Source organism: Labrus bergylta, chromosome 15 (genome assembly GCF_963930695.1).
Source record: "Labrus bergylta chromosome 15, fLabBer1.1, whole genome shotgun sequence".
Taxonomy (NCBI): Eukaryota; Metazoa; Chordata; class Actinopteri; order Labriformes; family Labridae; genus Labrus; species Labrus bergylta.
In genome coordinates, this window is record NC_089209.1 from 3,575,995 (window position 1) to 3,588,126 (window position 12,132).

Sequence of the window (12,132 nt, forward strand, 5' to 3'; positions counted from 1 at the left end):
TTTACATTCATTTCATTGTGTAATTTACCATTAAGACCAAAACAAATCTTGATAATCTGCTTGTATGATGGATTTCTTGTCATAACAAGGTCAATGCTGAAGTTTGTTACTAAAGGTGACACGGAGCCATCAAGCACCATGTCTACTGAAGCAGCCCCAACCAGCACGTCACCAGGGCCATCAAGCACCATGTCTACTGAAGCAGCCCCAACCAGCATGTCACCAGGGCCATCAAGCAGCATGTCTACTGAAGCAGCCCCAACCAGCACGTCACCAGGGCCATCAAGCAGCATGTCTACTGAAGCAGCCCCAACCAGCACGTCACCAGGGCCATCAAGCACCATGTCTACTGAAGCAGCCCCAACCAGCATGTCACCAGGGCCATCAAGCAGCATGTCTACTGAAGCAGCCCCAACCAGCATGTCACCAGGGCCATCAAGCACCATGTCTACTGAAGCAGCCCCAACCAGCACGTCACCAGGGCCATCAAGCACCATGTCTACTGAAGCAGCCCCAACCAGCATGTCACCAGGGCCATCAAGCACCATGTCTACTGAAGCAGCCTCACCCAGGATGTCACCAGGGCCATCAAGCACCATGTCTACTGAAGCAGCCTCACCCAGCCCGTCACCAGGGCCATCAAGCACCATGTCTACTGAAGCAGCCCCAACCAGCATGTCACCAGGGCCATCAAGCACCATGTCTACTGAAGCAGCCTCACCCAGCACGTCACCAGGGCCATCAAGCACCATGTCTACTGAAGCAGCCTCACCCAGCACGTCACCAGGGCCATCAAGCACCATGTCTACTGAAGCAGCCTCAACCAGCACGTCACCAGGGCCATCAAGCACCATGTCTACTGAAGCAGCCTCACCCAGCACGTCACCAGGGCCATCAAGCACCATGTCTACTGAAGCAGCCCCAACCAGCACGTCACCAGGGCCATCAAGCACCATGTCTACTGAAGCAGCCTCACCCAGCACGTCACCAGGGCCATCAAGCACCATGTCTACTGAAGCAGCCTCACCCAGCACGTCACCAGGGCCATCAAGCACCATGTCTACTGAAGCAGCCCCAACCAGCACGTCACCAGGGCCATCAAGCACCATGTCTACTGAAGCAGCCTCACCCAGCACGTCACCCGTCACTCATCAAAACATACCTCCGCTCATCAATGGCGCGAGAACGCTTGAGTGGCCTAGATTTGAGGAGCGTGGCAACTCTGTTTGGGCTATGAGGGCCATGCAGTAGGGTAGGAAAGAGTTCTGCGAGTGGAGGGTGGTGAGAGGTAGTGTGAAGGGTTGTAGCTGTGGGACGCCAGTGCTCACTGTCCAGCCTCCCTGAGGTGTGTTGGACTAGTAGAGGAGGTGGCAGGCTACAGGTTTGAAAGAGTTTTGTTTATTAGTTCAATTGATTCTACGTTGATGTTTGAATTGATAATGTAGATTTATAATATGTATATTTATAAAAAGATTATCGTTGAATCAAAAAGGTGTTCCTCTGTTACTTGGAGTTGAGAAACTTCAAAAGCTTGACTAGTTACACTTCCTGCCCTGCAGTGACTCTGACCACAGAAGCCAGATCATTCAGAGCTGCCACTGATGTGAGATAGATAAACACTCTGCTCAAACATGTTTCATTCACACATACATAATGAGCTCATCCGTATATCATGTATGCATGAGTATGTATCTGTATGCGTTTATTTATGTACATGCATGAGATTATGTTTGCATGTTAAGGTGTTTAGTGTGAATTTATATGTATGTGCAGGCAAAGTATTCATCTTTAGTGTTTTGTACCGTCTATGTCTGTTTCCTGTGGTTTGTCTTGTGATATTTACCTGTGGGTGTCAGATTGACCTTGTTTTCTTTGGAAATTTGCTTTTTTTGACTTTTTAAAACTGGACTTATGGTGTTGGATTCTTGGTTCTGAACGCTGAACAATACAATTATTTAATAGATGATTCAAAGATGTAACATTTGATTTTAGAATAACGTCTCTAGCTTGATTTTAAGATCTTTATGGTGCTCATCAGGTATCTGTGAAAGAGATCAAACCTGCACAGCTCTGTTGATGTACCCACGTTCACACGCAGACACTTCCCCCTCACTTCTTAGAAGAGAATAACCCACAGCAAGGAGGAACAACCAATTCTCAGGCTTCTTAAAATATCTCCACCTAACCCAAGTGTCACCATCCTGTACTCTGTGGCTGAAGCGTCACAGTCTAGTGTGTGAGGAGTTTGACATGCAACCCATTTTGGAAGTTCACAGTTTGACTTGAAGTTTCTCTGACTGCAGCTCATTTTTTCCACATCGGATCTCATCTGGATTTTTAGCTGTTTAGTTATTTACCAAAACATCTTCAATTAAGAAATAAGAATAGGGGGAAAAATACTCAAGTCACTAGAAGTACAAGAGGAAGTAAAAGCTGCAACTCTTCAGTCTTTGAAGGTGTGAGAACAAGAGAACAAGAAGCAAGACCAGTCGAATCAGAGGAATTAAAATGCTTCTACTTGGGATTCTGATGCTTCTTCTCACAGGTAAGAATAATATACAAAACAATACAAGGGTTAAAGACACGGTCCAGATGTTTCTATCCATTTTTTTTTTTATTGCAAGACAATATTTGAAAACAAAGACAAAACCAAAAAGAGAAACAATTTAAAAAAAGAAACATTAGTGAGCATTAAGTATCAGCCAAGAGAAAACACTCAAGAGAAAATGAGATAGGTCGGTGTGTGTTGTGTTGCTCTGACGTTGTTTTATCAGAGTTACTGTGTGTGTGTGTGTGTGTGTGTGTGTGTGTGTGTGTGTGTGTGTGTGTGTGTGTGTGTGTGTGTGTGTGTGTGTGTGTGTGTGTGTGTGTGTGTGTGCGTCATCAGAATAGTTCTCCAGAGTTGCAGTCTTGTTTGTCATGATGAGTGGGGAGATGAGGGAAATAAAAAGTACATTTATTTAAAATGTTCTTAACTAGGGACAACTCATTGAGATTAAGAATCTAATTTACATTTAAAACAGAGACACAAATTAACTTCTTTACAAGCTGCTGTATGTGGAGCTTAAAGGTCACATATTACACAAAATACACTTTTCCATGTGTTTCTAACACTAATAAGAGTCCATCCTCTCCGTCTGCCTGCTCCACTTTTCAGAAAATGTGTGCTCAAACGAGCCGCTTGTAGATTTTCCCTTCATGACATCACAAAGGGCAGTAGCCCCTCCCCCAGGTGGGTGACACTCCCACAGCTAGGTGTTTGTTCTGCCCTCTGAGTCTGCCTTCTCACCGTAAACAATAGGACATGGAGCAAGAAATCCAGAGACACCCAAGCCCTTCCAGAGAGGGGGCGTGGTCAGACACAGCTCATTTACATATTTAAAGGTACAGACACAGAAACAGCCTGTTCTGAGCAGGGCTGAAATAGAGGGGTTTATAGACATGATCAAATACAGGATCAGAGTGGATTTAGAACAAGAAACTTCAAAACGAACGAATCATCTGGGTGAACGAACTGAACTGAATCACTTACTGAAAAGAGTCGTTCATTTCTCAACTTCAGTTGCTCTCTCCTCTCTCCCGTCTCGTGTCTCTCTCTAGACCATAAGAGTCTCTCAAAGCCCGCCCTCCCTCTCCTCTCATGTCAGTGATACGTACTGACTGAACCAACAGGACGGAGTCGGTCGGGAGCTCTGTGTCACTAAAGCCCGCCCCTACTTCTCCCTCTCATGTCTCCAAAATTGAGGAAGTAGAAAATATATTATTTAACATTTAGGTGTCGCGAAAATGTTTGTGCTTTTTATATCTGCTGTCAGTTTACAAACGGCTTTTATATCCAACTCAATTTATCTCAGCTGACTGTTTTAACATCCACATCGTGTTTCAGTCAGTACAGTGTGTGTGTGTGTGTGTGTGTGTGTGTGTGTGTGTGTGTGTGTGTGTGTGTGTGTGTGTGTGTGTGTGACTGAGGCTGGTGACTCGCAGTCTCGCTCGTTCATGTTCAGTGAAGGAACAGAACGAGAGCTCCGCCTCCTCTCTCTTCCTCTCAGTCAGTCAGTGAGTGATTTGTGTTCTGAACGTACTGAACAGAACGGTCGGGGAAAATAAATGTGATTGTTTTAGCAGCTTTCAGTTTGCAAACTGTGGCTTTATCCAACTAAATTCTCAGCTCATTAGTTTATTATTCACCACCGGCTGTACTCAGTACGATCGTGAGCAGAACTAAACGTTCGGCCGTGTTTCAGTTTATTAAATTCTGATTCGCAGACAGAGCTGCAGAGAAGTACTGAACGATTCAGTGAACGAATCTTTTGAACGATTCACTTTACTGAACTGATTCTATTGATTCATTATACTGAAAAGAACTGCTTTTCACATCACTACAGTCTGGTAGCAGCTAGCTTGGTAGGCGGTGTTCTCTAGATCAGTGGGAGCGGCCTGAGGTGCTGTGCATTCTGGGAGTTGTTGTCTTTCATCCACATGAGCCAAAAATACACTTTCTGCCTTTTCTTGGTCAACAAGGCCCCAACCACAAAATTTATTTCACATTTCTACTACATATATGACCCAATGTCAATACAGATTCATGTTTCAGCCGTTGAAGTATCCCTTTAAGTTGATCACTCGCAAGAGATTTTAGAGTCTTAGCTACGATAGAAAGTTTGGAAGTTGGCCTATATTTGTTTAAAAGTAAAGGGTCCCCTCCTTTTCAGTTAAAGATGTTGCAATAAAATCAGCAGCTGACTTTAAAAAATAAGTCTTTAAATAATCCAGGCCTGTCAGTTTACTCTTAACTCTTAAGTGTAATGGCCCTGTGCGCCACAGTGACAGTAATACCTGAGGAACAGTTACCTGACGTGCAGAACGGACAGTAGGAAACCTCCTAAGGGGGCTCAATCTGACAGCATTGTCACTGAAAGTCACCAAAGACAAATGAAGAGGAGTTCTCCGTCTATAGGAGATAATAAAGAAACAGGGCAGAAAGAGGAAGAGGAGTAAATGTCGGACACTAGCAGACATAATGGAATGGTGATGAACACTGGTTGGAGGGCCCCCTAGTTGATTTTTGCGTAGGGCCCCAACAGACTCTAGACTCTCATTGATGTTTGCAGAATCTGTGTAAAGACACACACACTGATAAAAGACACACTAAAGACATTTCTAACAGTTTTTGAGTGGTTGACATTGATTTTACTTTAGAAGTTTAAGGTGCTGTTCTCTGCTACATTTACTCTAATCCTCACACAAAACCTTTAACGACAACAACAAAAACATGTTCTACTTCTAAATCTATCTCTCATCTTCATCAGCAGTTACTGGAGAAGACGTCCTCTCCTTCACAGTCAGAGTTGGAGATGACGTGACTTTGCCTTGTGGACGTGTGACAGAAGATCAGCCAAACTGTGACCAGATTACTTGGCTTTTCAATCGAGATATTGGGGAAGCAGCAGTAGAGCTGGTTACAAACGGGGATTTAAGTAAAAATGCTGAAGCTAAAGCTGAGAGACTAAATGTCTCAGAGGATTGTTCTCTGGTTATAAAAAATGTCACACCTCAGGATGTTGGTCGTTACACCTGCAGACAGTTCAGATCAGGAGAACAACATGGTCCAGATGCTGAAGTTTCTCTGTCTGTTATTGACGGTAAGTACTGACAAACAAATGTTTTCTGATCAAACAATATACTGAAACATGACAATATTTATGAACAACGTCTAGCTAGAGTAATCCACAGAATATTTATGATTACAGTGAAAATGTTAAATTAACTCCTCTTTTCTTTCTCTCTCATTTTCACCAGTGGAGTCTCATGGTCCCGTCTTCTTTATCTGCTCTGTGTTGACATATTCTGGATGTTGGCACTCAGTAGAGTGGCTGTATAAAGGTCATATGAAAGACACAGAGACAACACAGCACACCTGTTCAGCCGACGTGTCATTACCATCTCCTCTTCCTGATCAGAAGTCAAACCTTGATGAGTCCCTGTATTGTAAGGTGACAGATGTTAGGAGTGGACAAACACTGAGACTTAATGTCACACATCAGTCCTCACATGAGGAAACAGGTAATGGTCTTATTAGATTAATCTTCTGTTCAAAGATTACATCATACTTTCCAATTTACTCATTTACTCTATTTCAATATGTTTATAGTATTTATCCACTTTCATTCTGTTTTGTTTATTTACATAATACTCAACAAAAGGAAAAGGAGGCACATCATCAGAGGGAAAGGAAAGAACAAAAGAGGAACCTCCTACAAATCCAGGTAAAAATGAAACTTCTTATATCTCTTCTTCCTCATGACGCCTGAAAAAAAGGAATTTAACTCAAAAAATATAGCTGTTGTTGGAGACATTCTGAAAATTCACTTGCGCTTGAGGCTCACTCTGCTGACTGGCTGCAGTATAGGTCATAAACTACGCCTCCTCCAACAGATTGGACATTGGTCAAACTAGGGAATCAAATGACAAGTCAAGTAGGCTACATTTTTCTACAGAGGAAACAAAAACTTTAAAACAATGTCACAAAAGGCAAGATTAAAAGATGGCTGCCGTGGTGTGAGTGTCTCTAACAAGCTGCAGTCTGCTGGCTCAAACATTTCTCTATTGAGGTCCTTCTGAGACATATTTGAAACTTAAATGTCTTGACAACAATCACAGCAACTTGTGACATCTCTGAAACCTGATCAGGAGCAACTTTTTTCACCAAACTCACAAGACAAACAATCTACTCACTGTGAGAGGTCATGGAGACAGGCCTCACAATGGCTCAAGAACCTGTCTCCTCTCAAACTATCTGAGAAGGGAGGCAGCAAATTAAGCTCGATATGATATCACACATGGATTTAAAAGGTGAAACTATTAAAGCCAGCCTTAACAAAATAGAAAGCTCCGTATCTACACTCGAGTGCACATCTACCCGGACTTCAGTGCTGCTCTTGTCCAGAAACGCAGACAGTTTGATACGATTAAGAAAAGGCTGCGGGACCTGGACTTCAAATACTCAATGATTTTCCCCTGCTCGCTGAAAGTGTTCCATGATGTTAAGACAAAACTTTTTCGCTCCCCCGAAGAGGCTGAGGCTTTCTTCGGCGACGCTAACTCCCCATAGCATGAATGCTAACCTGAACACTTCTCTCTGACAGACGCCTTTTGCTCTCTCCTGATCTTCTATACTCTCAGTACATTATTCATCTGGCCTGAACGATATGCTGACTGATTCGGTTTCCTATTACTTTAATGCCTGTATTTGTGTTCTGTTTGTGCAACAACTTTTAAAGTTGTCAACAAGTTGATACTTGCTCACCAAGTCTTGCTGTCAAAAGCATGACTAGTTTGTTTGCCGTAAACAGTGTCGCAAACTCAACTGAGTTGCAGCTGTCGCAAAACGTAACGCAGCCGGGCTCAGAGAAGATAAACGATGAGTTAAAGAAAATGTATGTGCAACTGTCAAACCACCATAGTTACGAAGACTTATAAGATGAAGATAACATAAAATAATGAATGCATCCAAAGTTATTTCTGGAACGTTTTGTAGCCGGATGCAGTCTCTTTGTTTTCTTGATGCCTCAGTTTAGGCCACGCCCCCCCTAATTTATCACTCTCTTGCTCATTTCCGGACCTCTTGTTTGTTTCTGTACCCTCTCTCTATGAGCTATGCAGACTGAGCTGCTAGTCTTGTTCCAAAATGCAGCTTTTTTGTTTTTGTTTTATTTTATTCGCTTTATTTTGTTCTGTTTCTTGTCTTGTGTATGTGTCTCTCCTGCTCTCTCTCCCAGACTCGTCCCCCATCCCACTCCACCCCATTATCACTTTCAATCTGATATATAATTGATAAAGCTAAAGGCATAAGAATTATACACTTGAATATCAGGAGCCTTCTTCCAAAAATGGAGTCTGGGTCGCCCAGCACAAACCTGATGTTCTTACCTTTTCAGAAACATGGCTGCACAGCAAAATTTGTGACAATGAAGTTGAACTTGATAATTATATGTTATATAGAGCTGACAGGGGCACAAGAGGAGGAGGTAATAATGGAACATAATGGAATGGTGATGAACACTGGTTGGAGGGCCCCCTAGTTGATTTTTGCATAGGGCCCCAACAGACTCTAGACTCTCAGTGATGTTTGCAGAATCTGTGTAAAGACACACACACTGATAAAAGACACACTAAAGACATTTCTAACAGTTTTTGAGTGGTTGACATTGATTTTACTTTAGAAGTTTAAGGTGCTGTTCTCTGCTACATTTACTCTAATCCTCACACAAAACCTTTAACGACAACAACAAAAACATGTTCTACTTCTAAATCTATCTCTCATCTTCATCAGCAGTTACTGGAGAAGACGTCCCCTCCTTCACAGTCAGAGTTGGAGATGACGTGACTTTGCCTTGTGGACGTGTGACAGAAGATCAGCCAAACTGTGACCAGATTTCTTGGCTTTTCAATCGAGATATTGGGAAAGCAGCAGTAGAGCTGGTTACAAACGGGGATTTAAGTAAAAATGCTAAAGCTGAAGCTGAGAGACTAAATGTCTCAGAGGATTGTTCTCTGGTTATAAAAAATGTCACACCTCAGGATGTTGGTCTTTACACCTGCAGACAGTTCAGATCAGGAGAACAACATGGTCCAGATGCTAAAGTTTCTCTGTCTGTTATTGACGGTAAGTACTGACAAACAAATGTTTTCTGATCAAACAATATACTGAAACATGACAATATTTATGAACAACCTCTAGCTAGAGTAATCCACAGAATATTTATGATTACAGTGAAAATGTTAAATTAACTCCTCTTTTCTTTCGCTCTCATTTTCACCAGTGGAGTCTCATGGTCCCGTCTTCTTTATCTGCTCTGTGTTGACATATTCTGGATGTTGGCACTCAGTAGAGTGGCTGTATAAAGGTCATATGAAAGACACAGATACAACACAGCGCACCTGTTCAGCCGACGTGTCATTACCATCTCCTCTTCCTGATCAGAAGTCAAACCTTGATGAGTCCCTGTATTGTAAGGTGACAGATGTTAGGAGTGGACAAACACTGAGACTTAATGTCACACATCAGTCCTCACATGAGGAAACAGGTAATGGTCTTATTAGATTAATCTTCTGTTCAAAGTTCAAAGGAAGTTAATTTGTAAAACCTGTTATAGAAGCCTCAAACTTCACATAAATTAGGTTTCCTGTAATGTAATTTTCATTACTTGAATTTACATTTTAAAGTATGAAAAATAGCTTTTGTAAAACTCTAGAGCAAAAAGTTATCACACAACCAAGCAGGGGGGAATAAAATCGTCCTCGGCTCGAGCTGCAGATGCCTGTTGCCTACATTGTTGTGTTAGCATGCTAATGTTGGCGCTCTTTAGTTAGCTTGTAGCTTCACATTGCTCATAAATTGACACAGAATGAGCGTGATCTAAAAACTCTTACATGACATCCAAATAATCAGTAAGTTTGTTCTTCTTCCTTTCTCTAGTCCTTGACAAAAACAGTTTTTTTTACATTTGCGTGCGTGTGCCCACAAACATCATGCCACCCCATAAGTCAGAGTCCGAGGTGGGCTACCCCAGTGTAAAAAGTCTGGCCACGCCCCTGACTGTACCCACCTGAGGGATTTTTATCAGTAAGTTACATGTTTGTTTAGGTTAGTTGAAGCATACGTAGAATATCATGGCTTTTCCAGATGATCCCTGCACTGACTGTGGTTAAAAAAAATATCAGAGCCAGACACAGGTGTAATTTGACATCATTTTTGTAGGAGGCAGAGTGAGTTGTCCATTCTTCATACAGCTAGATACAGTGGATTCAGGTATCCAATGTAGCTAAATAAGCAGAATGGTGTAAACAAAAACTGATCTACAGTTTGATTAAAAAATGCATTTATTTCTTCATATTTAAAACATATGAACACTTGTCATATCTCAAGGTTTTTTATTCTCTTTTCAGTGTGGTGGCCGTTTGCTGGTTTAGCAGCAGTCTTAATACTCTTAGTCATCATCGCAGCATTCATCAGACGGAAGAAATCCAAAGGTGAGAGCAGTAGTTACAGATACTAATGCACTAGTCAATTTAAATATCCTGCAATTCACTGTATTCTCTCTTTTGACTTTTCAGGGAGCCGAACACAGAGGGATGAAAACATCGTAAGTTACAACGTTAATCATAAATTCAACCGTCATGATGATTATTTATCGTACTTGTCACATAATGAGACACACTTACATTTTTTAGCAGTGTCTAACTTCCCCAACAGAGAAAAGAAAAGTGGAATAACACAACAAAGCTAAAAGTCTCCCTTCCTTCTGATTCATCATCAATGTGTGTTGTGTTCACTGCGTAGGAGGATCCTGAAGAAGGTGTCGCTTACGCCTCCGTCATCTTCACCAAGAATTGTAACAGCAAAGTCAAGGTAAGCGCTCTGATTGGACACACAACTGTTCATTTGTATTGAGCTAAATGCATCATGTAGCATGCTAACCATATCCGCTAACATGCTGAGGCCAAGCAGGAGCGCTAGCTGAAGGCTCCTTTCAGATATGAACTCCTGACATTTTAAGCTTGGGGGTCAAAGGTCACAGGGGAGGGATAATAACTTGTTCCCAAAATATATTGATCCTGTTCCCACAACATAATGATATTGTGCACACAAGGTAATCAATTCTCACAAGATTAATAACTAGTTCCCAAAATATGAATATCCTGTCAGACAAAAAAACAACTTATGGGGAGATGGTGGCCTAGCGGTTAGGTCGTGCCCCATGTACGGAGGCTTTAGTCCAGGTTCAAGTCTGACCTGCGGCTCCTTTCCGGCCTGTCTTCTCCACTCTCTCTCCACAAGTTCCTACTCTATCCACTGTCCTATCAGATGAAGGCTAAAAGCTCAAACAATAAATCTTAATAAAAAAGAAACCTGTGACTGAAAGATGAATATCATGTGTGCCAAAGATAAAACCTTGTATCTACAAAATGATTGATTTATGCCAACAAGATAGTCGTTCCCAAAAGACTAGTATCTTAACTTGTTCCCTCAGGATGTGTTAATGTGTGTACAAGATAAATAACTGTTGGCTCATTTGGATCCATTACTGATCATTTATAAAGAAACTCTATATTTAGGGTGTATGCATGTTTTAAACCACGTTATGAGTTTGTTATTGTAAAGTGCTTTTTGTGTTTTGTTTGGCCTCAGGATCCTGCTTTGTTTGTTGCTTGCATCTTAATTTCAGTGTGTTGAAATATGTTGAGTCATGTCCTGTTCTGATATGTTTCCTGCTGATTCTCGTATCCATAAGGCTGATGATGACGATGAAGGTGAAGCTGTGACGTACAGCACTGTGAGAGTTTCCTCCCCTGATGCTGAAGCCTCCGTTGATCCCAGCGGCATCTATGCCACCATCAACAAACCAAACAATAGAGAGACAAACGGATAGTTATCATGTCATTAATCTGATATCATATGTATATCTTAAGAGAAGAGTTTCATACTCTCACTTGGTACTTATTGCTTATTCTATTATTTCCATGTTATTTTATATTTTATGTATATATTTGTTAGAATGTATTTTCATGTATTCATTCACCTTGGAGACTTTTGTGGATATGTTAGTCGTGTTGTAGTGCTCGAAATCGGTCTTAGTCTCAAGACCCGTCTCATATCAGATCACTTTTTGAAAGTCTCCCTATCGTCTCTGAATCTAAAGCATTTTTACCCGGTCTTGTCTCGGCCTCAGACCGGGAGGACTCCAGATTTTAAATCAAGACTACCAATGATCGACAAGAAAAACTGTAACAAGATAAACCACTGGGATTAATAAAGTACTTCTGATTCTGTGCGACTGATATATTTGAATTATTTTGCCAAACAAAATACCTGTACCTGCTGGAGAGGTGCTATACTTCAAAATACTTCAGACATAAAGTAATTTATGATTCATCCTAATTTGCTTATTTACTTATTTTTTAATTGTTTAGATCTTAATTGTTCTTCTGTGTATTACTTTTATACAGAGACAATCAATCTTTATGTTAAAGGTCTTGTTAGATTATTTTCTTTAGCTTATTAAAAGGTTTCTGTTTTCATTTCTATTCATCAACTAAAATCTCCTCACACAAGCTTTAACTAGCTCAAAG

The 12,132-nt window shown here is 41.4% G+C and overlaps 1 protein-coding gene across 3 annotated transcripts; it reads left to right on the plus strand.

The window, feature by feature from the left end:
• The first annotated feature begins 2,188 nt into the window (after nucleotides 1–2,188).
• Nucleotides 2,189–11,841, plus strand: LOC109999858 (uncharacterized). Of its 3 annotated transcripts, none has more exons than XM_020655003.3 (10): nucleotides 2,189–2,545; nucleotides 5,310–5,642; nucleotides 5,800–6,063; nucleotides 6,204–6,266; nucleotides 8,333–8,665; nucleotides 8,823–9,086; nucleotides 9,949–10,032; nucleotides 10,117–10,145; nucleotides 10,343–10,411; nucleotides 11,295–11,841. In XM_020655003.3, the coding sequence occupies exons 1-10, from the start codon at nucleotides 2,509–2,511 to the stop codon at nucleotides 11,430–11,432; spliced, it is 1,614 nt and encodes a 537-aa protein (XP_020510659.2). In that variant the 5' UTR covers nucleotides 2,189–2,508; the 3' UTR covers nucleotides 11,433–11,841. The 3 variants fall into 3 exon arrangements, with proteins under 3 accessions (XP_020510659.2, XP_020510661.2, XP_020510660.2); XM_020655005.3 differs by having other exon boundaries at nucleotides 8,336–8,665; XM_020655004.3 differs by having other exon boundaries at nucleotides 5,313–5,642.
• The last annotated feature ends 291 nt before the right edge of the window (nucleotides 11,842–12,132 follow it).

What these genes read in the sequence shown, in the direction of transcription:
- LOC109999858 (XM_020655003.3), top strand. Translation starts at nt 2,509, where the DNA reads ATGCTTCTACTTGGGATTCTGATGCTTCTTCTCACAG. An exon ending in GGAACCTCCTACAAATCCAG is followed by an intron (nt 6,267 to 8,332) that starts GTAAAAATGAAA and finishes CATCTTCATCAG; the next exon opens with CAGTTACTGGAGAAGACGTC. An exon ending in GTCCTCACATGAGGAAACAG is followed by an intron (nt 9,087 to 9,948) that starts GTAATGGTCTTA and finishes TTCTCTTTTCAG; the next exon opens with TGTGGTGGCCGTTTGCTGGT.